The sequence below is a fragment of the Ovis canadensis genome, chromosome 21 (genome assembly GCF_042477335.2).
Source record: "Ovis canadensis isolate MfBH-ARS-UI-01 breed Bighorn chromosome 21, ARS-UI_OviCan_v2, whole genome shotgun sequence".
Taxonomy (NCBI): domain Eukaryota; kingdom Metazoa; phylum Chordata; class Mammalia; order Artiodactyla; family Bovidae; genus Ovis; species Ovis canadensis.
Window position 1 is genome coordinate 60,714,026 of NC_091265.1, and position 27,982 is coordinate 60,742,007.

The window sequence follows — 27,982 nt, forward strand, 5'->3', positions numbered from 1 at the left end:
CGCGGGGAGACTGAGGATTGCAATCAGGGCGGGGAGAGGGGAGCCGCTGGTTCTGGGGGCTGGCAATGGGGGAAGGGATAAACCCAGGTCCTCACCGGGCCCTGGGACCCTGCCTCAGTTTCTCCCATCAGTGGCTGAGGTTAATTAGTTGACAGAGAAACGGAGAGTCCCTGCAGACAGCTGCGTTGCTGTAGGTGATCCTATTTTTGACTGTGGGAAAATAGAACCAAAGCCAAATTCAGCTGGTTCCTACCCCTCAGGACCTCAGGACCCCATCCCTTCTAGAGAGTTAGACCCCCATGAGACCAGCCTCCCCCGCCTTCCCCACCCCGCCCCCCCGTGCAAAATCACCAAGCCTCGGGTTTGGAAAGGAGGGGGAGGAGATTCACTCTTTGAAAGTGACTAAGGGAATCCCAGACTGAGTCATCCCTAGAGAGAAACCCTGGCTGTGGCCTATCCTACAGAGGCCAAGAAAGATCCTTCCCCGCCCCCACCCCTGCCCCAGACGTACTCGACCTTTGGCAAATAGGAGGGGGAATTTGCGTACCGCTCAGCTCTTCTCCATTCCCTTACCTCCTTAGAAAAATCGTTGTCAGACCAGCACACTCCCTCCCAGCCCCCCCCACCCCGTCCTCTTCACACTCTCCTGCCGGGGGCTTCAGACAGCCTCAACCCTAGCCCTGACCCTTCAGGAGAATACACTCGGACACCTGGGTCCCTGCACCCCCTTTCAGGCCTTCCCAAAGCAGCGCCTGCCTCTGGGCTGAGCTGCTGCCAGCAGCGGCCCCCCTCCGCAGCCTCCGTTTCCCCCCTCCCCCCCCCCGGCACCCCTCCCGCTCTCGCTCTACGTCACGGGATGACGTCGGAAGCCTGGGAGGGAGGAGGAGCGCGCTCCCCCCTACCTCAGCCAGCCGCTCCCGCTGCAGCTTGCTTAGCCCAGCCTCCCGCCCCCCCTTTCTCTAAAGCGAGCCCCCCACGCCTGACGGGAGCTATATAAGGCGGAACCAGGCAGGCGAAAGGGGCAGCGCAACCGAGCGGAGCCCAGGAGAGGAGAGACAGTGAGAGAAGGAGCCTGAGCGTGAGACGGGAAAGCAAGGAGGAGGAAGCCACCGGTGCGTCGGGACAGAAACGCAGGTGTTCGGAGAGCCCGAGCTGGAGCTCCGCAGCCGCTAGTCATGTACCGCTCCACCAAGGGCGCCTCCAAGGCGCGCCGCGACCAGATCAACGCTGAGATCCGGAACCTCAAGGAGCTGCTGCCGCTGGCCGAAGCGGACAAGGTCCGGCTGTCCTACCTGCACATTATGAGTCTTGCCTGCATCTACACTCGCAAGGGAGTCTTCTTCGCTGGAGGTGAGCAAACCGGGGCTGAGACTCGAGCTGGGAAGCCTCAGAGAGAAGGAAGCTGAGGGAACCCGCTGGGACTGCCGCGGGTCTAGGGAAGCGTGTCTGCGATCTGAGGGTGAGAAAGAACTTGGAGAACTCAGGACTTCCTACTTTGCCTCCTGAGTTCTGTCCAAACCTCACCTTAGTACTGAATAAATGTTAGAGAGCCTGGATAGTGTCCCTAGAGCCAGACTTACGGGAGCAGGAGAGCCAGGACAGAACGGTCCCAGTTCTCACCGGCGCGGAAGCGCTCCGGGAGCCAGGGGAGGGGAGCTTGGGAAGTTGCAGGGACGGAGGCAAAGCCTGGGGAAGCACACCCTCTGCTCGCTACCGTGGATGGGCTCATCTGCAGCCGGTGAAGCGCTGTCCACGGTGCTGACAGCATCACCGGGTTGCAACGCTCTGCCCGCGGTGCTGAACGTTCGGTTGGCATTAGAGCGCTGTCCGTGGTCCTGAAACACAGACCCGCCAAACCCTCAGCCCCGACTTAAAAGTCGAAGGGCTCGCTAGCTGGAGAGATCCAGCAACAGGTTCCCGGGGCAAGAGCTGTGGGCAGTAGGTCAACAGGTGTGTGCAGAAGCAGGTCCATGAGAAACTCAATCCAAAAGTCTCTCACTTCTGTTTTGCTTCCTAGTCTTACTCCTGATTCACTCTGTCTTCTCACTCTTCAGGCACTCCTCTGGCGGGCTCCACAGGGCTTCTCTCAGCTCAAGAGCTTGAAGACATAGTGGCGGCACTACCTGGATTTCTGCTTGTGTTCACAGCAGAGGGGAAGCTGCTATATCTGTCTGAGAGTGTGAGCGAGCATCTGGGCCACTCCATGGTGAGTGCTGAGGATCCTTTCAGCTTGGACTGCAGTGCAGATGGGGACACGATGAGTTTTCCCGTCCTGAGAGTCTGAGGATTACTGGGGAGGGGGAGTTTTACCCTACAAGATGCTCTATGCCAAAGATTGGCTTTTGTTGCCTTCACTAATGGTCATCTCTCCTTTAACTTTCTCCAGGTGGACCTGGTTGCCCAGGGTGACAGTATCTATGACATCATTGATCCAGCTGACCACCTAACTGTGCGCCAGCAACTTGCCCTGCCCTCTGCCCTGGATACTGGTGAGAACACCCTTCTTTCTCAATTCAATATCCGTCCTACTGCCCTGCTCCTTCCCATTTTTGTCCTCAGCCATTCACCTCCTCACTAGTTTTTCTTTCACTCACCCAGATCGCCTCTTCCGCTGTCGCTTCAACACCTCCAAGTCCCTCAGGCGCCAGAGTGCAGGCAACAAACTGGTGCTTATTCGAGGTCGATTCCACGCTCACCCACCTGGGGCCTACTGGGCAGGAAATCCTGTGTTCACAGCTTTCTGTGCTCCACTGGAGACAAGACCCCGCCCTGGCCCTGGCCCTGGCCCTGGTCCTGGCCCAGCCTCACTCTTCCTCGCCATGTTCCAGAGTCGTCATGCTAAGGACCTGGCCCTTCTGGATATCTCAGAGAGGTAAGCCCAGAGTATTCAGGCCCCAGAAGAAAAGCAGGTCAGAATGAGGGGACCCTAGCTTCTGGAGTCAGGGGCAGGGAGAATGAAATCTAAGGGTGTAGAAGACCTGGGAATGGGGGAGGGAGATGCCTGGGTATCATGCAGAGAAAACAGAAAGCTGATCTCATCCTTTTCACCTTCCCAGTGTCCTAATCTACCTGGGCTTTGAGCGCAGTGAGCTGCTCTGTAAATCATGGTATGGATTGCTACACCCTGAGGACCTGGGCCACGCTTCTGCTCAACACTACCGCTTGTGTGAGTGTCCAGAGAGGCTGAGAAAAAGGCAGGGAGTGGGGAAGGCCATGGGAAATCTGAACAAGAAGGGCTGTGACCAAGATTGAAGTTGGGGAGATACCAGAGGCGCACAATTTTGAATGCCATAGGGTGAGCATTACGATAAGGAGTCAAGGTGAGAATAGAATCAGAACTAGGGGACTCTGAGTGGTGAGGTCAAAATGGGGAGTTGAATGGTGCAGGTGATGGCAGTCAGAAAAGAAGGTGTTATGGATACCCTACTTCAGTGGAGAAGTCAGTTAGCAAGTGGGGAGCTTGGGTGGTGCTGTCTGATGGTTGTTCTAACTCTGCATCTCTTCTTTCCCCTCAGTGGCTGAAAGTGGAGATATTCAGGCAGAGATGGTGGTGAGACTGCTGGCTAAGCCTGGAGGCTGGGCATGGATTTACTGCCTTTTATATTCAGAAGGTCCAGAGGGCCCCATTACTGCCAATAACTACCCAATCAGGTGAGCTGCAAGGCAGGGGCCTGGGAGGCAGCCAAGGTGGAGGAAGAGATACAAATCAGAGAACTCTAGGAACGGACACCAGACCCTTACCAGCTGCCTCTTCTTTCCTCTCCAGTGACATGGAAGCCTGGAGCCTCCGCCAGCAGTTGAACTCTGAAGAAACCCAGGCAGCCTATGTCCTGGGCACCCCGACCATGTTGCCCTCATTCCCGGAGAACATCCTCTCCCAGGAGCAGTGCTCCAGCCCTAATCCACTCTTCACCATGGGGCCTCCCAGAAGCACCAGCTTCCCCAGTGCTCCTGAGCTAGGTGCTGTCTCAACATCAGAAGAGCTTCCCCGAGCACCCAAAGACCTTGGCTTCAGTTACCTGACATTCCCATCAGGCCCTCAGCCTTCTCTTCAAGCAGACCTGAGCAAGGACCTCGTGTGCACGCCACCCTACACACCCCACCAGCCAGGAGGCTGTGCCTTCCTCTTCAGCCTCCATGAGCCCTTCCAGACCCACATGCCCGCTCCATCCAGCTCTCTACAAGAACAGCTGACTCCAAGCACCGTGACCTTCTCTGATCAGTTGACGCCCAACAGTGCAACTTTCCCAGATCCACTGACTAGCCCACTACAAGGACAACTGACTGAAACCTCAGCGAGAAGCTATGAAGATCCTTGCACCTCCACCTTCCCAGACCAGCTGCTTCCCAGCACTGCCACCTTCCCAGAGCCTCTGAGCAGCCCTGCCCAGGAGCAGCTAACATCTCCCAGCACATCATTCCAAGCACACCTGAACAGCCCCAGGCAAACTTTCCCAGAACAACTGAGCCCCAATTCCAGCAAGACTTACTTCGCCCAGGAGGGATGCAGTTTTCTCTATGAGAAGTTGCCCCCAAGTCCTAGCAGCCCTGGTAATGGGGATTGCACACTCTTGGCCCTAGCCCAGCTCCGGGGTCCCCTCTCTGTGGATGTGCCCCTGGTGCCCGAAGGCCTGCTTACACCTGAGGCCTCACCAGTCAAGCAGAGTTTTTTCCACTATTCTGAGAAGGAGCAGAGTGAGATAGACCGTCTCATTCAGCAGATCAGCCAGTTGGCTCAGGGCATGGACCGACCCTTCTCGGCTGAGGCTGGCACGGGTGGGCTGGAACCACTTGGGGGGCTGGAGCCCCTGGACTCTAACCTTTCCCTGTCGGGGGCTGGTCCCCCTGTGCTCAGCCTGGAACTGAAACCCTGGAAATGCCAGGATCTGGATTTCCTGACTGACCCTGATCTGTTCCTGGAAGAGACGCCCGTGGAAGACATCTTCATGGATCTCTCTACCCCAGACCCCAATGGGGAATGGGAGTCTGAGGATCCCGAGGCAGCGGTCCCTGGAGGGGCCTCATCGCCTTGCAACAACCTGTCCCCAGAAGACCGCAGCTTCCTGGAGGACCTGGCCACATATGAAACCGCCTTTGAGACAGGTGTCTCAGCATTCCCCTACGATGGGTTTACTGATGAGTTGCATCAACTCCAGAGCCAAGTTCAAGACAGCTTCCATAAAGGTGAGTCCAGCCAAAATGTTCAAGAACTCAAGTTCCTGTCTTGCCAACAAGGCGCTGGGTGGAGCTAGACAAGTAAATTCCCCTCTCTGCACCTCAGTTTTATTAGATATTTATTATTCTAGTTGTTAGGATAACTTCACTTGCTGTGTAGAGCAAGTACTAATGGAAAATAATATGGAAGTTCTGGATAAGTAGGTCTTGAGGGCAAAGGTTAGGGTGTGGGATAAAATAGAAAAGAATCTTGAATAATAGTTGGTGCTTCCTAACTCTATGAGGGACCTAGGTCTGCTATTCCAACCCATTTTACAAATGAAGATAATCAAGGTCCCAGAGTTAAAGAAACTTGCTTAGGGTTACACAACAAATTGATGGAAGAAGAATTAGAACTCTTCTTAGCATTCTTTGTCCCCTAAAGGGAATACAGAGTGAGACTTAAGAGGAGTTTGAGAAAGACAATGGGACTCAGCCCTTGGCCCCATGAGAGAGTCCTTGCTATGGCTCCATCCTTTCCAAACAATAGCCATAGTTTCACTCCATTCATCCAAACTGCTCCTTTATCTGCTGAGCCCCTGGGGATCAGTCATGGGACCAAAATATTTGAAGCGCATCCCATGTGCCAATAGTACATCACACCCTCAGCCTATCTTTCCTAATAAGCCTAACTGATTGTACGTCTCTCTCTCTCTGCAGATGGAAGTGGAGGGGAACCAACGTTTTGAATAAGTCTGTGACTTAACGTCGTCAAGTATGGCATATTGTCATCAAGACGTGGAGCCGTTCTCCACCCCCCCGGGATTGTTGGGGGGATTCTGGGGGCCAGGGGGGATAGATCTGATTCCCCAGGCCCTGCAGGATTTGGGGGGGGGAGGTGGGAGGACAAGGGAGGGGAGCTTCTTTTTAAAATTTAGAGACATCAAACGATCCCAGTTTCCATTTCAATCTGTATTCACTCGTAGTGAGTTTCCTTGAATGGGATTTCAAGCGGAGAATGGGGGAGTCTCACTTCCCCCGCCCCGCGCTGCCCCATGGGCCTGGGCCAGTTCTCCACTCCTGGGGGCCAAGTCACCCCTGGGTCTTGGTGGGGGAAAGGCAGTGCCCATCCGGGCCAGCCTGTGCCCTGAGGGGCTCTTGACACCCACGTAGAATTCTCTACACACCAGTAACGGGATTTCAATTCCGATGGACTCTGCCGCCCTGGCGGCCCTTCTTGTGACTTTTGCGCCCCGCGCCTGGGGTGGGGGGCGCGAAGAGACGCTACGTTCCTTTCCGATGGAGGAAGGCAGACCTGCCGCCGTCACACGTGTGCTTGCACGAGTGCGTGTACCTGGTGCGGGACTCACCCGGCTGCCCGACTGCCTGGGCCTGCCCAGGTGGCCACCTCGTGGTGCTGCGGTGACTTTGTAGCCAACTTTATAATAAAGTCCAGTTTGCCTTTTTGGTACCCCTGGTGTCGAGCTCTTCTGTGAAAGGGGTAGGGTGGGGATTCAAGAAGGTTGAGAGGCCCCGACAGGAGCCTAGGGGTCAGGAGGGAAACTTTAGATGCGCCGACAGCCCTGGTATTTCTTTGTTCACTCATGTACTCATTCACTCATGCAACACCTAAGTGTTCTACGTGTGGTCCACCCTGTGCTAAGAGCTGGGAGCCAAAACAGATGCTACATCTCAGCTTCAAGATGCTTTGGCGTCCAGTGCTAGAGGGTATTGGAGTCTTGTCTCTGGTCCAGACTTCCAGTCCTCCCAGTGGGGGAGGGGCAGAAAGGTCTGGGGTGGGTAGGGGATCCAGCTAGGCATTTTTCCTGGATGTGAGTGTGAAGTTTCAGGACGTGAGTTTCTTTCTTCAGCCTGGCCCTACAGGCAAGCAAGTTCCCTGGATTTAAAGCCCCAGATCTTCTCATTGGAGATGGTAACCTCTCCACCTCTCCACAAGCCCTGCATGCAGCTTTCAGCTGACACTTTTATATCACTTATTCACTACAATAAAGCCTCTGGACAGGTGTATTACATTGATAGAGAAATTGAGGATCAGAGGTAAAAGGGGATTTGCCCCCACAGGTAGTGAGAGGCACAGGTGGGCGACATCTCCACGTCATCTGTGTCCAAGCCCTGGCCTGTCCCCTCTGCCCCCAGAGCCCATGAATCATCATCTCAAATCATCCATCCCAGATTCCCTGAGAAGGGCAGGCTTAGGTGGGAGCAGGGGCCTCTTCCCCTCCAGCTCTGGGAGCTAGAGCAGACCCTGAACTCCTGAGCAGAATATAACTTAGTCAAGAGAAAAGGTTTCCAAAAACACTGTCTTCATCCAAGCTTGAGGGTCAACAACCACAGAGTATGGTGGGGGCAGGAATGAAAATTAAGAGAGAAAGACCTGGATTCAAATCCCACCTCCACCAACTATTTGCCAAGTGTGATCTGAGCCTCAGCTTCTTTGAAGGTGAAATGGAGTTAAAGAAAACATCCCTGACCTCCCAAAGATGCTCCCAAAGATGGGGCCTCCTATAAGGTGAGGAGCATGGAAAGGTCTAAGTTACTAAAGTGAATTAGAAGCCAATGTGACTGAAAAGGCCCACAAGTTACTTTCTCAAGGTGGGGAAGGCCCCCACCCCAAACCAGTGAAATACACAGGCTAGATTCCAGGAACTGAGAGCTCAACACTGAGAATTCTGCAAACCTCCTCTTACTCCAAACCCTCCAGCTCTGAGGCCATGCACTTCAGAGGTCCTATGGGAAGAAAGACATTCCAGGGATGGTTTTTCCAGTAATCAAGTATGGATGTGAGAGTTGGACTATAAAGACAGCTGAGCGCTAAAGAATTGATGCTTTTGAACTGTAGTGTTGGAGAAGACTCTTGAGAGTTCCTTGGACAGCAAAGAGATCCAACCAGTCCATCCTAAAGGAAATCAGTCCTGAATATTCATTGGAAGGACTGATGCTGAAGCTGAAACTCCGATACTTTAGACACCTGATTCAAAGAACTGACTCATTACAAAAGACCCCGATGCTGGGAAAGATTGAAGGCAGGAGGAGAAGGGGATGTAGAGGATGAGACGGTTGAATGGCATCACCGACTCAATGGACGTGAGTTTGAGTAAACTCTGGGAGTTAGCGATGGACAGGAAGGCCTGGCGTGCTGCAGTCCATGGGGTCACAAAGAGTCAGACACAACTGAGCGACTGAACTGAACTGATGACTTTTTTCCACCTTGAACACATCCTTGGGTGAAACAGGAAGGTGCAGTCTTGTCCTTAACTTTCCTGTGCATCTGTTCTCCAAGTTAAAAGAATTGGCCTACAGGTACTTCCCTGGTGGTCCAGTGGTTAAGACTCTGTGCTTCCACTGCAAGGGACACAGGTTCAATCTCTGGTTGGGGAACTAAGACCCCACATGCTGGGCATCATGGCCCAAAGGGGAAAAAGCTTACTCCTGTGAGCCCTAAGAGGACTCTGTGCCTGCTCCACCCCCAACCAAGTACAGGGTCAGACACATAGCAGACACACTAGAAATATTTTATTGAGAGGACCACTTCTGAAGATCAGCCCAAGGATTTGGGTGGAAAGTCAGCAATTCCTACCACTAAGTTCCGCAGAGGCCCAAGAGTTGTATCTTTCACACTGGGATCTTAAGTGATCATAAACTCAAGACATATACTAGAGTTCCATCTAGAAACCTCTCTGGTTTGTTAGCTAAACTTATTGTGGCAATCATTTTGCAATCAGTTCAGTTCAGTTCAGTTGCTCAGTCGACTGAACCCTGTAAACCTCCCTGATTGTCCTCAAAATCAAGGGTGAGCAAAATCAGTTCAAGTTTGAGAAGTTGCAACAGTCAACAGGAGCCTAAGGAAACATGATGACAAAATATAATATATTCTAGATAGGATCTTGGAACAGCAAAAAGGACATAGGTTAAACACTAAGAGGCTTCCCTGGCAGTCTAGTGGTTAAGACCCTGTGCTTCCCATGTAGGGGACGTGGGTTCAATCCCTGATCGGGAAACCAAGGTCTCATAAGCCAAATGGCATGGCCAAAAAAAAAACACAAAAACCCACAGAAACTAAGGAAACCTGAATAAAGTGTGGACTTTAGTTAATAATAATGTATTGATGTCTGATCATTAATTGTAACAAATGTACCACATAAGTGCACAGTGTTAATAATACAGGAAATAATAAGTATGGAGTATATGGAAATTACTATTTTCACGGATCTGTACATCTGAATCTATTCTGAAATTTAAAGTTTCTTTAAAAGGCAAACTAAATAAAAGAACATTATAAAAAATAAAAATATGTGAGAATAGAGAACCACCTCTCTGGTGTTTGGCGGTGGTGGCAGTAGGTGATAGTAGAGTGTGTGTTTTGATCTGAAGCCATCTCAGCATTCATTGAATAGGAGCCCAGCCACCAAGTCCAGGAGAGTCAATGGCTCCACCTGCTGGACAGAGGAGGATCTGCTTCTGTTTCTCTCCCTGGCAAGGTCCCTGTGACTCAGACCATCAGAGCTTAGAACACATGGATAAACTGAGGCTGGAGAGGAAAGAATGTGCCCAGATGGCACTCCCAGAATTGCTGAAGAAGCCAGATCAAAACCTAAGCCAGTTTCCTTCCCATCAATACCAAACTCTGTCCTGGGAGCAGAATGTAAGGGAATAGGTTCAAGTTTGGGGGCATAGAGACTGACCTCAAGGGCTGGCTCTGCACCCTTATTTTTTAATGTGGTAAATATCTACAAAATCTACATGTGCCACGGACTCTTATGGGTGCTTAGGGAAGCAGCAGTGAACAGAAAAAGCGGGGATTCTCTGCTGCTCCAGTGGTTAAGACTCTGCCTTGCAATGCAGGGGACATGGGTTCCATCCCTGGCCCGGGAACTAAGATCCCACACGCCATGGAGCACGTGAGCCCACACACCACAACAAGAGAGTCTGTGAACTGCCACAAAAGATCCCACATGAAGCAATGAAGATCCTGCATGCTGCAACTGACCGAAGACAGCCAAATTAAAAAATTTTTTAAAAAGAAAAAGATAAAGATCCCTGGGCCCACAGAGCTTACATTCTAGCTGTGGGTTGTTACTGTTGTTCAGTAGCTAAGTTGGGTCCTACTCTTTGCAACCCCATGGACTGCAGCACACCAGGCTTCCCTGTCCTTCACTATCTCCTGGAGTTTGCTCAAACTCATGTCCATTGTGCCAATGATGCCATCCAACCATCTCATCCTCTGTCGCTCCCTCCTCCTCCTGCCCTCATTATTTCCTAGCATTAGGGTCTTTTCCAATAAGCTGGCTCTTCACATCAGGTGGCCAAAGTAGTGGAGCTTCAGCTTCAGCCTTAGGCCTTCTAATGAATATTCAGGGTTGATTTCCTTTAGGATTGACTGGTTTGATCTCCCTGCTGTCCAAGGGACTCTCAAGAGTCTTCTCCAACACCACAGTTTGAAAGCATCAATTCTTTAGTGCTGTCTTCTTTATGGTCCAACTCACACATCTGTGCATGACTACTGGAAAAACCACAGACTTTTGTCAGCAAAGTGATGTCTCTGCTTTTTAATATGCTGTCTAGGTTGGTCATAGCTTTCCTTCCAAAGAGCAAGTGTCTTTTAATTTCATGGCGGCAGTCACCATCCACAGTGATTTTAGAGCTCAAGAAAATACAATCTGTCACTGCTTTCACTTTCCCCCATCTATTTGCCATGAGTGATTGTAATGGAAATTCCTAATAATGTACTTTCACAACCTTGAGAAATTTCACAGAAATAGCACCTGGAAAAACAGCATATATTAAGAAATTATGTTAATGATTATCTTTCACATTCTCCTTAAGAATAATCTCCTTGTTACAAACCCCAAGGCCAGACCCAGAAGGGAGTATGACTGGGATCGTGAAAGCATGGACCTTGGAAAGCCGAGTCGGCGCCAGGCCTGAACGCTGTCTGTGTACTTGTTAACTGCTCCTGAGACTAGCCCAGAAGGGAACGACCTAGGGTAAACACAGCAGATCTGGACTATGTCAGTGTAGTCCATGACACCTAGGAGTAGGTGATGAACACGGCCTGGGTCTTGAGAGAGATAAGATCCGAGAAAGTCTTGTAGTCTGCAGTTAGGAATAAAAGTCAGACTGAGTGGACTCTGCACCTCAGTCCAATAGAGGCTGCAGGTCCCCTGACCCATTGCACCAGATTTCGTGTTCTGTCTTCATTCTCATCACTCACTCCCAGTGAGTTATTAGGGCAACAAGTGATGGGACCAGGTGCCATGATCTTAGTTTTTTGAATGTTAAGTTTTAAGTCAGCTTTTTCATTCTCCTCTTGCACATTTGTCAAGAAGCTCTTTAAATTCTCTTCGCTTTCTGACCTAAGGGTGGTATCATCTGCATATCTGAGGTTGTTGATATTTTTCCCAGCAATCTTGATTCCAGTTTGTGCTTCATCCAGCCTGGCATTTCGTGTGATGTGCTCGCCATATAAATTAAATATGCAGGGTGACAATATACAGCCTTGACATACTCCTTTCCCAATTTTGAACCAGTCCTTTTGTTTCATGTCCAGTTCTAACTGTTGCTTCTTGGCCTGCATACAGGTTTCTCAAGAGGCAGGTCAGGTGGAATGATGTTCCCATCGCTTGAAGAATTTCCCAGTTTGTTGTGATCCACACAGTCAGAAGATTTAGTGTAGGCAATGAAGCAGAAGTAGATGTTTTTCTGGAATTCCCCTGCTTTTTCTATGATCTAATGGATGTTAGCAATTTGATCTCTTGTTCCTCTGCCTTTTCTAAATCCAGCTTGTACATCTGGAGGTTCTTGGTTCACATACTGTTGAAGCCTAGCTTGGAGGATTTTGAACATTGCTAGCATGTGAAATGAGCACAGTCATATGGTAGTTTGAGTATTCTTTGGCATTGCCCTTCTTTGGAAATGGGATGAAAACTGACCTTTTCCAGTCCTGTGGCCACTGCTGAGTTTTCAAAATTTGCTGACATATTGACTGCAGCACTTTAGCAGCAGCATTTTTGAAGATTTGAAATAGCTCAGCTGGAATTCCATCACCTCCACTAGCTTTGCTTGTAGTGATGCTTCCTAAGGCCCACTTGACTTCACACATCAAGATGTCTGGCTCTAGATGAACAACCACATCATCGTGATTATCCAGGTCATTAAGATCTTTTTTTGTGTGTAGTTCTGTGAATTCTTGCCACCTCTTAATATCTTCTGCTTCTGTTAGGTCCATGCTGTTTCTGTCCTTTTTTGTGCCCATCTTTGCATGAAATGTTCTCTTGGTATCTTCAATTTTCTTGAAGAGATCTTTTTCTTTCTATTCTTTTGAGAATAGAAAAGAGATCTTCTGTCTGTCTATTCTATTGTTTTCTTCTATTTCTTTGCACTGTTCAGTTAAGAAGGCTTTCTTATCTCTCCTTGCTATTCTTTGGAACTCTACATTCAGATGGGTATATCTTTCTCTTTCTCCTTGGCCTTTCATTTGTATTCTTCTCTCTGCTATTTGTAAGGCCTCCTTTTGCCTTTCTTGCATTTCTTTTTTGGGGGATGGGTTTGGTCACCACCTCCTGTACAGTGTTACGAACCTTCAGCCATATTCTTCAGGCACTGTATCAGGTCTAATCCCCTGAATCTATTTATCACTTCCACTGTATAATCATAAGGGATTTGATTTAGGTCATACCTGAATGGTCTAGCAGTTTTCCTTATTTTCTTCAATTTAAGTTTGAATTTTGCAATAAGGAGTTCATGATCTGAGCCACAGTCAGCTCCTGGCCTTGTTTTTGCTGACTGTATAGAGCTTCTCCATCTTCAGTTGCAAAGAATGTAATCAATACGATTTTGGTACTGACCATCTGGTGATGTCCATATGGAGAGTCACCTCTTGAATTGTTGGAAGATGGTCTTTGTTATGATCAGTGTGTTCTCTTCACAAAACTCTTAGCTTTTGTCCTGCTTCATTTTGTACTCCAAGACCAAACTTGCCTGTTACTCCAGATATCTCTTGACTTCCTACTTTTACATTCCAATCTCCTATGACGAAAAGGACATCTTTCTTGATGTTAGTTTAGAAGGTCTTATAGGTCTTCATAGAACCATTCAACATCAGCTTCTTCAGCTGAAGAGGCTGAAGCAGCTGTGGGTAGATGCAACAAAAAGTGAATAAAATCTCAAAGGTGCATACAGTACGTGCAGTCAAGGACAGAGCTGCTGCTTTGGTAGAGAACAGCAGCTGCAGTTAGAGAGTCCTGACTTAGAATGTGGTGACGGGAAGCCTTTTCTTAGGAGGTAACATTGAGTTAAGACCTCAGAGACGAGAAACAGGAGTAAGAATGTTCCAGGCCAAAGGAAAGCAAGCGGAGATGGGAAAGGCTTTCAACTGCTTAAGGACTAGCAAGGAAATCAGTGTGGCTGGATCCAGGCCAGCCAGAGGAAGAGACATTGGAGAGGAGGGGAAAGATTACTCAGGGCCTAAAACCAAGACAGGAAACTTAGATTTTATCTCCGCATGCAGCAGGAATCCACTGAGGAGATTTAAGCAGGAGAGTGACATGATTTGATTCACATATTAAAGCCAACCCTCTGACAATGTGTGGAGAAAAGATTGGAGGAGGCAAGAGTGGAAGCCGAGAGACCAGGTGGGCTCCTGCAGTGGTGCAGGCAGGAGGAAACGAGAGCTTTCACCAGGTATGAACGGAAGTGAAGGACTGGATCTGGGCTACTTCGGAGACATGTGTGTGTTAGTCATTCATTCAGTCGTATCTGACTCTTTGCAACCCCATGGATTGCAGCCCGCTCCTCTGTCCATGGAATTCTCCAGGCAAGAATATCGGAGTGGGTTGCCATTCCCTTCTCCATGGGACCTTCCTGACCCAGGGGTTAACTCGGGTCTCCTGCATTACGTGCAGATTCTCTGCCATCTTGGCCACCAGGGAAGCCCATTTTGGACACAGAACTAACATGATTTGCTAAGGTATTTAAAGTGGGGATGAGGAAACGAGAGGCACCTTGTATCTCTGACTTTAGCAACTGGATGAAGAGTTGATGTTTATTTAGACTGGGATGAGATGAGCATCAGGACTTTTGTAGTGTCTGATGCTGGCAGGACTAATCCCCAACCTCTCTGGATGGGGGCATATCCATCTTGAGCCTCAAGGAGCTCCCAGAAATAATGTGTCACAGGCATTGAGCAGGACACAGTCAAAGATAACCAGATGCGCAAGGAAGCAAGACAATATCAACAAGAATTTGCAGAGCAAACATACACAGTAACATATATTGGAGTAGTCAGTCACTAATTTAAAACAACTATATTTTTTCATGTTTAAAGAAGTAAATTACAAAGTCAAGACCGTCTATGGGGAACATGAAATGGTAACAGTGATAAAGCAGACTCGAGGGCTTCCTTGGAGACTCAGTGGTAAAGAATCCACCTGCCACTGCAGGAGACTTGGGTTCAATCTCTGATCCAGGAAGGTCCCACAGGCCTTGGAGCAACTAAACTTGAGCACCACTATTGAGCCTGCGCTCTAGAGCCTGGGAGCTGCAACTACTAAGCCCGCGTGCCGTAACTACTGAAGCCTGCCCATCCTAAAGCCTGTGCTCCACAATGAGAGAAGTCACTGCAATGAGATGCCCATGCAGCGCAACTGGAGGGTAGCCCCCTGTTCACTGAAACTAGAGAGGCGCCACCACAGCAACAGAGACCTAGCACAGCCACAGAAAAGGAAAAGTAGTGGAAAAGTGGAAGAGCCAGAAAGTCCTAGCGTCATATGGAGATGTTTGTTTGTTTTGGCAAAAAATTATAAAACAATGTGCTGGGTGGCCCATTTGTACATTTTCTGAAAATGAATTGCCTATAATCTGGGCCTCTTAATGTATCACAGGCTACTATAATTCAGGGCAATTAAAAATGATTATTTTAAGAAAAAAGTAGTGGCATATACTGGGGTTCCCAGGTGGCACTGGTGGTAAAGAATCCATCTGCCGAGGCAGGAGACCCACGTTCGGTCCCTGGGTTGGGAAGATCCCCTGGAGAAGGAAATGGCAGCCCACTCTAGTATTCTTGCCTGGAAAATCCCATGGACAGAGAAGCTTGGCAGGCTGCAGTCCTTGGGGTCACAAAGAGTGGGACACACTCAGCACAAACACACACTCAAACGCACACGCACACACTCACATGCATTGCCATATACTGCATACGGAGTATAATTATGGCATATACAGTGCCAGTTACTTAAGTGTGATAGTTTATTACCCAATGTTCCATTCTGATAACTCGAAAAGCATTAATAGATTATAAAACTCATATTTTACTAGACCAAGGGCCTCAGTTTCTTGCTGGTTGTCAGTCAGAGGCCACCCTCAGTTCCATTCTCCCTAATAAAACTCATGTTGCCAAAGACATCATACAGTTGTAGAAAAAACTAGATGAACTAAAATTCCAGAGAAGAAAGAGCCCTTCATGTGTGAGCTGATGATCACCAGATGTCTTTCTCCCTGGAGATACCTTCCCATTTTAGGTGCAGGCTGATTGGGTTTAGTCCAGGCAGAGGGAACCCACTGGGAGAAAGCTTTGGGTGGTCTCTCATAAAGATAGAAAAAGGTGGAGAGAATGTTAAAAAAAAAAGATCAGGCTGACTCTTAAGCCAAATAGAGATTGTTGTAGGTGTATTTAATAATAGACACAAGACTAAGACAAAGAACATGTTAAGCAAAGAGTGAACGGGAGAGGAAAAGTATAGACAGTCTGTTTAGATGATTCTTTTAAGTGTTACGGTAAAAAAAAAACAGAAATGCAGCAGTGGCTAAAGCAGATGTGCAGGGAGAGAACTGCTTGTTCTTGAATGAGACTGGAGTTTATGTGTCTGCTCAATTTTCTTTTTTTTGCTATTGAGTCATGAGTTCTTCATATACTTTGGATATTATCCCATCAGATATGTGATTTAAACATTTTTTCCTCCTATTCTGCAGGTTGCATTTTCACTTTGTTGATGACTTCCTTCGCTGTGCAGAAGCTTTTTAGTTTGATGTGCCATTTGTCTATCTTTGCTTCTGTCACCTTTGCTTTTGAGATCAAATCAAAAAGCTCATCGCCAGAACCAACGTTTTCTTCTAGATTTATGGTTTCAGGTCTTATGCTGAAGTCTTTGCTCTACTTTGAATCTTTACTTTTTAAAATATTTGTTTGACTATGTCAGGTCTTAGTTGCAGCTTGTGAGATCTTTGTTGCAGCCTGCAGGACCTTCGTTGCAGCATGCGGGATCTTGTTTCCTGACCAGGAATCGAACCTCCGCTCCCTACATTGGAAGTGCAGTCTTAATCACTGGACCACCAGGGAAGTTCCTGAATTAACTTCATTCTGTGGCATGTGGTTGTCCACTTTCCCCAGGACTGTTTATTGAAGGCCCTTCCCCACTGAATATCCTTGGTTCCTTTGTCAGAAATTAATTGACCGTATATGGAGTTATTCCTGCAACCTTTTGAGATAGGCACCATCTTCCCTATCTTACAGATGAGGATCTAAGTCACAGCGTAGATAAGTAACTTGCCTAAGACTGCACAGCTTGGGAGAATGGAACTGAGGGTGGCCCCTGACTAAACAACCAGCAAGAAACCGTGGCCCTCAGTCCAGCAGCTCAGAAAGAACTAAATGCTGCCAAAAACCCCATGAGTGTAAAAGTGGATCCTTCCCCAGTCAAGCCTCAGATGAGACCACAGCCTCAGCTGACACGACTGACTGCAGGTTTAGGAGACCCTGGAGCAGAGGACCAAATGATGTTCATCGCAGGGCTGTGGGTTTGTTTGTTGGTTTTTTAATGCAAATAACAAACTACCCAACAGTTGAGGCCTTGGTAACTAAACAATAGTCTACTCATAAGATAAAACACTAAGCAGCTATCAAAAACTGTTTGAAGGAAATAATGAAAAAATATTCTAAATAACTGCCAAGCTATAAGTAGAATATAACAGTATATAGAGTATGACCCAAATCTGTTTTTCTTAAAGCATTCCATATAAAGAAAAAACAAAGTAGAGAAGATAAATGGCAAAATATTGGCAGGAGTCTCATCTGGGTGGGAGGGGATTACTCGAGGCTTTTCCTTTCCTGTGGGTTTTTTCCCAAGCTTTCCGAATCTTCTTGGTGTAAAACTACATGCCTGGCACATAACAGGCACTTGGTAAACGTGAACCCCATTTCTCCCCGGACTCCTCCTCTCTTCTCTGGGAGAACAAGAAAGAGTCCATTGTATTATGACTAATGGGAAAACAAGAAGCCACGTTCCAAGAACCTCTCCCACTGTGGGCAGGAACCTACTGATGCTTTGCTTCTTCTGCAGGTCTGTAGCCATAAACCCCACAATATTTCACATTTTGGTATCACCTGACTCTGAGTCAGGGAGTTTAACAGACAGGTCTGAGGCAGCCCTTGGGATCCAGGGCACTCTGTGTAGCAACTCTGCTTGGGGCTGTGATCTGAAGTCTTCAAAAGGGCCTGTTTCTGTGGAGGCTGCGAGTCCGCCAGAGATAGGAGGCCTTTCTGACGGAAGCAAGCCCAACATCCACAGCCCCTGCCCGCCCTGTCCATTTTCTCACCCCTGTTGCTGCTGCTGCTGTGGCTAAGTCACTTCAGTCGTGTCCAACTCTTAGCAACCCCATGGACTACAGCCCACCAGGCTCCTCCGTCCATGGGATTTTCTTCTCTCACCCCTAGGAAGGCAGAAAAGACAAGATTTTCTCCTTCCTCTGTCTGGTCAGACCTTGGGCAAGTTGTTCTACCTGGCTGAACCTCAGACTACACATCTGAGAAATTGCTACTTCCCAGCAGCTACCGTCAGCACCGTTCCTTTCCCTGGGGTCCCAAAGCAGAAACTGCAAGTGAGTGACCAAACATGTTTACTCAGGCTTGATCCTCTGACACAACCACACAGGATTTAAAGTCAGAAAAATATAATCAGCTTGGTGTGACCTCCCTTCCTCCCCTTGGGCACAGCCTTCTCAACTGGCCCCCTTCAAAGTCCTAGAGGCTGGGGGACAGGGGTCACTTCTTGGCAGCTTCTGCCTGGGCTGCCAAATCCGCCTCTTTCTGAGCAGCCAGGAACAGGGCTCGCTCCTTCTGGAAAGCTGCCAGCTCTTCTGAACTGAGGCTGCAAGTACAGAAAAACAAACAGTGAGTGAGGGGCCGGTCACGGGTGGGAGCTGACAGCACCCAAATCACTATCTCAGAGCCCCTCCCCACTCCTGGACGTCCCAGCCCCCATATGTGTGTGTTAGTTGCTTAGTCATGTCTGACTCTTTGTGACCCATGGACTGTAGCCCACCAGGCTTCTCTGTCCATGGGATTCTCCAGGCAAGAATATTGGAGTGGGTTGCCATTGCCTTCTCTAGGGTATCTCCCAAACCCAGGTCTCCTGCATTGCAGGCAGATTCTTTACCATCTGAGCTACAGGGAAGACCCTCCCAGCCCTCACACCTTCGCTCATCTCTCTTCTCTGCCAGGAGTGTCACTCTGCCATCACCTCTGCCTTTTACTATTTTCTTAAATCCCTCCTTATCCTTGGAGGATTAGAACAGCTAAATCCCAATCCAGATTAACCTGCCCGCTCTCTGAGCCCAAAAACATTTTGTACAAAGAAGTCATCAGGTGGTACATGTACATCTCTCAGAGCAGGGACCAGATTTGCTCACTGCTATATTCCCAGAACAAGTAAAGATCTGAGCAAAGTAAATCCCACCCCCACTCCATGCTTACCTCCGCTCCTCTTGGGAAATAACCAGCAGCCTTTGCATGCGGTGTGACAGCAGCAGCAAGAGGCCAGGGAAGGGCTGAGTGCTTCCCCTGCTGTCGTCTGGGCCACACACTCTCCCACACAACATCTCACCTTCCTGAGGTCTCCAAAGCCCCATGAGGAGCCCTCTGTTGGCCTCAGGATCAGGTCTAGATTTGAGAACCAACTAGACCCTGTTTGCCTCACCTCCTACTATGTCCCACTCTGTCTCTAGCGTAATACACCCAGATCACACCTTCTCTGCTCCACTCTTCACCTGACATTCTTCACAGGGATTTTTCCACTTCTTGGAATGCTTGTCCCTAGTCCCTGACCTCCTTTCCCAGGGCTCTGCTTGGATGTCAACTGCTCGCCAAAGCCTTCATCGACACACAAGCAAAATCAGGAACCCTACTCCCTGTTCTCAAGACACTTGTGGTTTCTTTTATCAGGGCTGACCATCCAGCGATATAATGCTCCATTATGGATCTGCCTCCATCTCTGGACTGGGAGCTCCTTAAAAGCAAGGCCAAGCATGGCTACCTCCCTTCCGGACTGTATCCAGTGTCCAGAACAGTCTAATACACATTGGGTGCATAACAATTATATTCCAAATGAATGAATGAGAATCTAAGATCCTTTAACACAGACGCTGACTCTCCCACTCAGTGGGACCTCAGCTTTGTCCCAGAGTCAAGAACTTTCTAGGCCCTTCTCTCACACTGAGCTTCCCCCAGATACTCACTCCTTCACCACACGAATACCCAGGGAACGGGCAGAGCCAATGATGGAGCGGACAACAGAGGACAGGGGCACATCTTGGAGGGCAAAGGCGTCATCCCGAGCTTTGACGCGGGCGATCTCATACACGTGCTTCAGTGTCACCAGGCCGGCCACCTCTTTCCCTGGAAGCAAAGCACAAGCAGCCCTTCAGGAGTCGCTGCTTCCTTCCAGGCCCCCAGAAGCCCAGATGCCCCGCCTGCCCCTTACCTGTGTTCCGGGCCCCCTTCTCAATCCCAGCAGCGGCCTTCAGGAAGTAGGAAACAGTGGGCTGGCCAATTTTTATTTCAAATGTTCTGTCGGGCTTAAGGGAAAAAAAGAGTTATGAGACTCTTCCTGCCTGCCCCAAGCCCTGCTGCCCCCGCCCAAGGAGCTACTGACTTCCTGCCCGCCCCACCTCAGCTCATCTTCCTATGTTGCCCCTTCAACTGACCATAAAACCACAGGAAAAACAAACTTCTAACAAATGTCCCTGTCACCTCTATTCCAGGTCCAACTCTTCTCTGGAAGCCCTGGCAAGTTGGAGGGACAAAAAAAAAAAAAAGATCTACAACACGGTAGGGCGCACTCAGGAAAGATATGGTCTAGTCTCCACTGTGTAAAAGGGGAAAGGGGGCCCGGCATCAAGAAGAGATTCTGGACTTCCTTGGTGGTGTCCAGTGCTTAAGAATCTGCCTGTCAATGCAGGGGACACGGGTTCGATCCCTGGTCAGGGAAGATCCCAGATACCAACCTAAGCTTGTGGACCACAACTACTGAGCCTGTGCTCAACAACAGAAACCCGAGCACCGCAACTACAGACAGCCTGCAGGCAGCAACCAAGACCCAGCACAGCCAACAACGGCCTCAACTAAGACCCGGTGCAGCCAAGTAAACAAAAATATATATTTTTAAAAAACAGATTTGCCCCAAGTGGGGAGCCAAGTAGCAACTCCAGGTGACCAGCTCCAGGCCTTGAGGAGAATAAGAAAATTGGGGATCAGAGTCCCGACTCCGCACCTTCACAAAAATCTTGGTAGGCAGAGGAATGCCTGCTTTGATGTCCTTGGTCTTCTCGTTGAACTCCTTACAAAACTGGTTGATGGAGACGCCTCGCTGTGAGGGAGGCATGGTGGTAAGCGTGGGGAGGAAGGGCCGGGTTCCTTCCACCCAGGAGGCTCCATCCCTTCTCTCCTCCGTCTTCACGTCTCTAAGTATACCCATCCTTTTCTCTCTACCCACATTCAACTACCATTTTATGTGCCAGATGATTCGTATGCTCCATACCTCTCTGTCCTTTCAACAGCCCGCTGACGAAGGACGGAGGAAGCTGAGCCTCGAAGAGGTTGTATAACTAACCCAAGGCCATAAAGTATGTGGGCAGCAGAGCCGAGGTTTGAAACGAGGCCGCCCTGGCCCAGTCCGCACCCCTCACCCGCGTACTAGATCCAACCCTCCCGCGCCTCCCACGCCTGGCTTCTGCCGCGGCTGCACCTGACCCAGGATGGGGCCTAGAGGAGGCCCGGGCATGGCCTGGCCTGCCCGCAAGATGGCCCGGATCACGCCTTCGGCCTGGGGCTTCCTGAGAGCCCGAGTGGCCCGGCTTAGCTTCGACATGATGAGGAGTTCCCGGGCTGAGTTAACCTCAGATTTACACCAAGAGCGGAGCTCTGGGCGCCGCCATATTGGGTTAAAGGTTAAGGGTCCTCACGTAAGGGTGAGACAAATAAAGCTGACAAATAGCAGCGTTGACTTAATCCTTCCGCCCTCCAACTGGTAAGACAAGGATGAGATGAAGTGGAAAAAAACTTTTAACGTGCTATTTTAAGATTGAGGAAGGACTCGAATGGCTCAGATACACATATTCCTCCTGGAGAGCACACAGGCAAGACCTCAGACGGCCAAGCTGGGAAGGGGACCTTAATGCCCGCACTGCATTGTGGGTATGGTAGTTTTGTCCTACGGTGCCGATCCCACAGATTGCGGTGTTTTGGAGCGCCCTCTGCTGGATTTGGTGATAATCCCTGGGTTTCAAAACAGCCTGGAGGCCTCAGGAAATCTCTTCACTTTCTAAGCCTGTTTTCCTCACTTGTTGCTGAAAGGGAATATGGTTAACAGCACGGACCTTGGAAACAAATCGCCTGCTTGCTTCTCTTGCTGGCTATGAACTTGATCAAGTTATTTAACGTACGCTCAGTATCCCCCTCTGTACGATGGGGATTATAATATATAGCACCTACACCTGGGATTGTTGTGAGCATTGAATGAGCAAAGTGCTTTAGTACACCTAGTCAGCAGGTGCACTTCACTGCACAATAAAGACAAAACCTTCAGAGAGCTGTTATGAGGCTTAAGAGGCCCAGAACATATTTGATACATCACCTGTGTCCAGTAAAATAAGCCATCACATCATCTTATTCTTTCTCTCTCTCTCTCTCTCTCTCTTTTTTTTTTTAGCATTTGCTATGTGCCAGGCATGGTGCTAATTGCTTTAGGTCACTACTTACTACGTCCTCAGTTGTGTCTGCTTCTTTGCAACCCCATGGACTATAGCCCTTGGGGTTCCTCTGTCCAGGGGATTTTCCAGCCAAGAATACTGGAATGAGTTGCTATTTCCTCCTCCAGGGGATCTTCCCCACCCAGGGCTCAAACCTGCATCTTCTGTAGCTCCTACATTGGCAGGCAGATTTTTTACCCCTGAGCTACCTGGAAAGCTTGTTAATTGCTTTAAGGGTATTATTATCTTATTTAATCCTCACAATGGCATGAGACAAATTGTTTTATTATACTCTACAAATGGGCACTTCCCTGGTGTCTCAGACGGTTAAAATCTTTACAAATGAGAAATTGAGGCACTAAAAGAGGCCCCAGAACATATAACTGGTATGTGACAAGACTGGGAAACAAGTGTCAGGATTATCTGATTCTAGAGCTTGTGCTGTTTACCACAGCTCTGCACTGCCTCCTCTCCTAAAATGAGATAATCCATGGTAAACTGTGAGACACATCTATTTTAAATTCTGAATTCATGTTGGACTCCCTCTAATTAAGTGTGATTGTTCCTGCCTCTGATGTCTGTCAAGTTCTTTATAACACTCAGCCTCATTAGCCGTATCAAGACTCTGGACCCAAGAAGGCTCTTCTGATTTACTTGCCATAAAACGTGGAGCACAGTAATTAACTTCCCTGTGCTTCCTGTCTTTAGGAGTCACGTGGGGCTAAATATAGTACCTACCTCCCAGGAAATTAGTTAACTCGGGTAAAGCACATGGAAGAGGGCCTGGTCTGCACTTCGTGCTGTGGGCCTAGAATACCCTGATGAGAAAAAAGAAGAGGAAAGCTGGCTCTATCTACAAAACAGCCTCTCATCTCTGCTGCTCCTTAATTTCACTTGTCTCACACTGGCTCGTATTTATCACAGCTTCTGTTGACTAGCTTTCTAAGTATTTGGGGAGTTTATCTTGCCATCCTCTCCCTCCTGGCTTTCTGCACCCACTTATTCCACTGCAGTTCCTTTTGAGTTCTGTGACTTTAAGAGAAATGGGGGCGGGGCCTCGGATTTTGTTTGCTTGTTATTTTCTCCTTAACAATCATTGTTGTTTAGTCTCTCAGTCCTGTCCGACTATTTGTGATCCCCTGGACTGTAGCCTCCAGGCTCTTCTGTCCAGGAGATTCTCCAGACCTGAATACTAGAGTGGGTTGCCATTTCCTTCTCCAGGGGATCTTCCCTACCCAGGGATCAAACCCGCTGAGAAAGTCAATTCCTAGGCAGGCTGATAAAAAGCCTGGGGTCCCAAAGGAGGAGAAAGGGGTCTGGGGCTCTCAAGGAGGAGTTAGGGGTCTGGAATTCTAAAGGAGAAGGAAAGGGCAAAGGTTTTTTTTCTACATTACTTAGTAAGGATTATATAACAATAATGTATCCTGCTTCAGGACATGTTTCTCCTTCCTGAAAACATTCTGACTAATTCTGTTATTTTAAAATGTATATTATGGAGAGCTGCCCGGGTGGCCGAGGGCGCGCAGAGGCCCGGTCGCGGCTGCCAGACCATGCTGAGCGGAGTGTGCGCCCGGCTCGCTTCAGCGCTGCGAGGGACACGCGCGCCGCCGTCCGCGGTCGCCCTGAGGTGTCTGCACGCGTCCAGCTCGCGGCCGTCCGCAGACAAGAGCGAGAGGACGGAGAAACCGCCCCGCGCCTTCGACCAGGCCTTGCTGGAGTTCCTGGTGTGTCCGCTCTCCAAGAAGCCGCTCAGATATGAAGCATCGACAAATGAATTGATTAATGAAGAGTTAGGAATAGCCTATCCAATTATTGATGGGATTCCTGATATGATACCACAGGCAGCTAGGATGACACATCAAAATAAGAAGCAAGAAGAAGTGGAGCAGCATTAGATCATACTTAAAAACAACATACACAACAATCTAAATACCACCTACCTTTTAAAAAGTCAGAGTGGCGGGTGATAAGTGGAGGAGAAGGATGTTTCTGTCTCTTCCGACGCTGACTGTCCTGATTCCACTGGTGTCTTTGGCAGGACTGTTTTACTCAGCCTCTGTGGAAGAAGACTTCCCTCAGGGCTGCACTAGCACCACCTGTCTGTGCTTTTACAGTCTGCTCTTGCCGATTACCGTACCTGTTTATGTGTTCTTCCACCTTTGGACTTGGATGGGTATTAAACTCTTCAGGCATAATTAACGCAGCCAGAGCCAAGATGGTATATGCTAAAGATATGCTTGATGCCTGTCTCTGAAGGCTCCGCCACATGGGAATACTGGGAAACCCGCTTAATTTGCAGGAAAGATGCTTTGCCTAGCTTTCTGTCAGGGGTCTAAGGTCTATGAGAGGCTTAAGCTGCAGAGGCATGTTTATTGTATTTTGGTTCTGCCCTTGTTTTTTGAAGGTTCTCATTTCTACCTGGGGTATCAGAAGGAACATTTCAACAAAGTGTCTTGTTGGAAATTAACAGCCCCAACCATCACTTGATGGCTTATCCCATTCATAATTAAAAGTTACTATTTTGAAATTTTACGTTTATTTTAGATTCAAAGGCTTTGGTAATGTCACATGTTAACGATGACTAATTCCGAAGGAGCTATGTTGGAGTAGTTGTAGAGAAATGCATTTGAACTAATGTGATGTAAAACTATAATAAAATGGAAATTTCATGGAAAAAAATGTATATTATGGGAGTGGGTCTAATAAGATCTTTACAGCCTTGAGACATTCTTTTGATTTATTGTAATAACCAATTAAAAAGTATATAATTCCCCTGCCAAGACTAGGGATGGGGGCACTCTCCGTCCCCCTTCTGATGTCTGTGTCAGAAGATTTCTCTGTCCTTTTCATACTTTAATAAAACTCTGCTACACAAAAGCTCTTTGAGTGCTCAAGCCTGGTCCCTGGTCCCGAAGCTAAATCAGATTACAGATCCGACACTGTTCACCATAAGCTATCACTGCATTGCAGGTGGATTCTTTACCACTGAGCCACCAGGGAAGCCCATAGAATTTGATATATTCAATTTTGGAAGAAATAAAAGATAAATAAACTGGGGCGGGGGGAGGGAAACAGCCTTTCCCAGAGCAAGCCAAGCTAAGTAGACTTTATCTCTGGATGCTTCACATCAGCCAGCTGATAGTCACAAATTCATTTACAAATAAGTAAACCTTCCTGAATGAAGGAATGGGCATGGTAGGTCCTCAGGAAGCCAAGAATGTGGCCTGGCACAAACTGGGTACCAGTGGGTAAATTTTCCACTTCTTGTCAATGAAAGGACAATTGTGATCATTCCATCTCTTACAGATTATAAGAAAACAACTTTCTAGTCTACCTTTGCATATATGGTTGCCCAGAGTGTCCAGTGGCCAAGGTGAGCCTGCACAGGTGAGTGGGGACCAGATCTCCTGGACCTTGTCAGCCTCCTAAGGAGGGCAGCCTTGCAGTAGGAAGCCACTGAAGCTGCTGCTGCTATTGTGTAGTCGCTAAGTTTGCGATGCCACAGTAGCCTGCCAGGCTCCTCAGTCTGTGGGATGTCCCAGGCAAGATTTTCCATAAGATCTTATGGGAAAACCCAAACGAACTTTTTGGTCAACCCAATATTTGCATCATATTCACATTTTGAAAAGGTGACCCTGGTTTGGGTGTGCAGATGGATTGGAGGATGGCAGGGATTGGATGGAGCAAGACCCATTAGGTCAGGACAGTATGATGGTGGAGAGATAATGGTGGATCATTTTAAGAGATATGTAGAAGATAGAGTTTATCTTATCAACAAATACTTGTGTAGTATGAACTGAGTCTGTCTTTATAAAGAGTATCTCATTTAAATCTCACTGCAGTCCTATGAGGTATGTATGCATGCGTGCTAAGTCGCTTTAGTTGTGTCCTACTCTTTGTGACCCCATGGGCTGTAGCCCATCAGGCTCCTCTGTCCTTGGGATTGTCCAGGCAAGAACACTGGAGTGGGTTGCTATGCCCTCCTCCAGGGAGTCTTCCTGACGCAGGGATCGAACCCGTGCCGCTGTGTCTCCTGCATTGGCAGGCAGGTTCTTTGCCACTAGCGCCGCCTGGGTAGCCCCCTGTGAGGTATAGGTGCTGTTATTATGCCCACTTCATACATGAGGAAACTGAAGCACGGAGAGGTTGAGTCACTAGGCTGAGCCATTGGCATGCAGGATGTTAGTGCCCCGACCAGGGATTGAACACGTGCCCTCTGCACTGGGAGCATGTAGTCGTAACCGCTGGCCTACCAGGGGAGTCCCAAAACTTTCTGGAATTAAGAAAAGAATGAATGAATGAATGAACGGCTGTGCTGGGTCTTCAGTGCTGTGTGGACTTTTCTCGAGTTACGGCAAGTGGGGGCTACTTCCGGTTTCGGTGTTCAGACTCCCCATGGCAGCGGCTTCTCTCATTTCAAAGCATGGGCTCTAGGGCATGCGGGATTCAGTACTTGCGGTGCTTGGGCTCAGTAGTTGCGGTGCACGGCTTTAGTTGCTCTGTGGCAACTAAGGGGATCTTAGTTGTGGATCTTCCCAGATCAGCGATTGAATCTGCGTCTCCTGCATTGGCAGGCAGATTCTTTACAACTGAGCCACCAGGGAAGCTTCTGGAATTAAAAATATATATATTTTCAACTCCAGATTGGTTGATTCTGTGGGTATGGAATCTAGGTTGGTCTTTTGTCCCTGTCTCTGGCACAGAGCTCCTAAAACCCTTGGAATTTCCTAAGTGACAAGAGCCGAAAAGGTTAATGGAGACTTTTCTGTTATTCGTAACAAGCCCCTTTCAGCAACTGGAGACTTTATGTTAATGAAGCGTTGTTCCTAAAAGCCTGTGGGTTCTGGTTGCCAGGGAAACGAACCACATAACTAGGGGACTGGAACTTTTAGACCCATCCCCCTGACCTCTGACCTCTGGGGAGGAGAAACAGGATAAACTGTTGACTGAGTCACTGATGGTCAGTGACTTCATCGATCATGCCTATTTACTGCTCATTTCCGTGCTCATTTTCCCAGTCGTGCCCAACTCTTTGTTCTGCCATGAACTGTAGCCCACCAGGCTCCTCTGTCCATGGGATTTTTCAGGCAAGAATACTGGAGTGGGTTGCCATTTCCTCCTCCAGGGAATCTTCCTGACCCAGGGCTCTAACCTGTGTCTCCTGCATTTCCTGAATCAGCAGGAGAATCGAATTCTTTACTACTTAGCCACCTGGGAAGCCCCACCTATTTAATGAAGCCTCCATAAAAACCCAAAAGGCCAGGGTTCTGAGAATTTCCTGGTTGGTGAACATGTGAAGCTGCTGGGAGGGTCTCGTGCCTAGCCCTGTACAACCTCTTCCTCTGGCTGTTCATTTGTACCCTTTGAAGTAGTCTTTGTAATAAACTGGCAATCATATAAGTAAACTGTTTTCCTGAGTTCTGTGCGCCATTTTTGCAAATGATGAAACACAAGGAGTGGGTCATGGGAACTTCCAACTTATCACTGGTTGCTTGTTGGTCAGAAGCACAGGTGAAACCCTGGCCTTGCAATTGGCATCGAAACTGGGGGCAGGGGCTTCCCTGGTGGCTCAGTGGGAAAGAATTCATCTGCCAGTGCAGGAGTTTGATCCCTAATCCGGGAAGATCACATATGCCTTGGAGCAACAAAGCCTGTGTGCCACAAGTGCTAAGCTTATGCTCTGGAGCCTGGAAGCCACAGCTACTGAGCCCTCTTGAAGCCTGTGTGCCCTAGAGTCTGTGCCAGAGAATCCTACTCCACAACCTGAGAGTAGTCCCTGTTTGCTGCAACT

General features: G+C 48.6%; 4 protein-coding genes across 5 annotated transcripts; 3 read left to right on the forward strand and 1 right to left on the reverse strand.

Annotated features, from left to right (window-relative positions):
- The first annotated feature begins 1,175 nt into the window (after positions 1 to 1,175).
- On the forward strand, positions 1,176 to 6,580 carry NPAS4 (neuronal PAS domain protein 4). The gene is made up of 8 exons (XM_069565893.1): positions 1,176 to 1,350; positions 2,055 to 2,206; positions 2,387 to 2,489; positions 2,599 to 2,872; positions 3,057 to 3,166; positions 3,516 to 3,651; positions 3,767 to 5,184; positions 5,875 to 6,580. The coding sequence occupies exons 1-8, from the start codon at positions 1,176 to 1,178 to the stop codon at positions 5,901 to 5,903; spliced, it is 2,397 nt and encodes a 798-aa protein (XP_069421994.1). The 3' UTR covers positions 5,904 to 6,580.
- Positions 6,581 to 18,046: 11,466 nt separating this feature from the next.
- On the reverse strand, positions 18,047 to 21,625 carry MRPL11 (mitochondrial ribosomal protein L11). Of its 2 annotated transcripts, XM_069566578.1 has the most exons (5): positions 21,189 to 21,625; positions 20,715 to 20,810; positions 19,926 to 20,019; positions 19,681 to 19,840; positions 18,047 to 18,314 (listed from the first exon to the last, which is right to left on the reverse strand). In XM_069566578.1, the coding sequence occupies exons 1-5, from the start codon at positions 21,309 to 21,311 to the stop codon at positions 18,209 to 18,211; spliced, it is 579 nt and encodes a 192-aa protein (XP_069422679.1). In that variant the 5' UTR covers positions 21,312 to 21,625; the 3' UTR covers positions 18,047 to 18,208. The 2 variants fall into 2 exon arrangements, with proteins under 2 accessions (XP_069422679.1, XP_069422680.1); XM_069566579.1 differs by lacking the exon at positions 20,715 to 20,810 and having other exon boundaries at positions 21,189 to 21,397.
- Positions 21,626 to 23,741: 2,116 nt separating this feature from the next.
- LOC138427208 (protein preY, mitochondrial-like) lies at positions 23,742 to 24,086 on the forward strand. Its single transcript, XM_069566580.1, has one exon. It carries the CDS (start codon positions 23,742 to 23,744, stop codon positions 24,084 to 24,086), a length of 345 nt encoding a protein of 114 aa, XP_069422681.1.
- An 88-nt stretch (positions 24,087 to 24,174) lies between these two features.
- LOC138427209 (phosphatidylinositol N-acetylglucosaminyltransferase subunit Y-like) lies at positions 24,175 to 24,870 on the forward strand. The gene has a single exon (XM_069566581.1). The coding sequence runs from the start codon at positions 24,175 to 24,177 to the stop codon at positions 24,388 to 24,390; it is 216 nt and encodes a 71-aa protein (XP_069422682.1). The 3' UTR covers positions 24,391 to 24,870.
- The last annotated feature ends 3,112 nt before the right edge of the window (positions 24,871 to 27,982 follow it).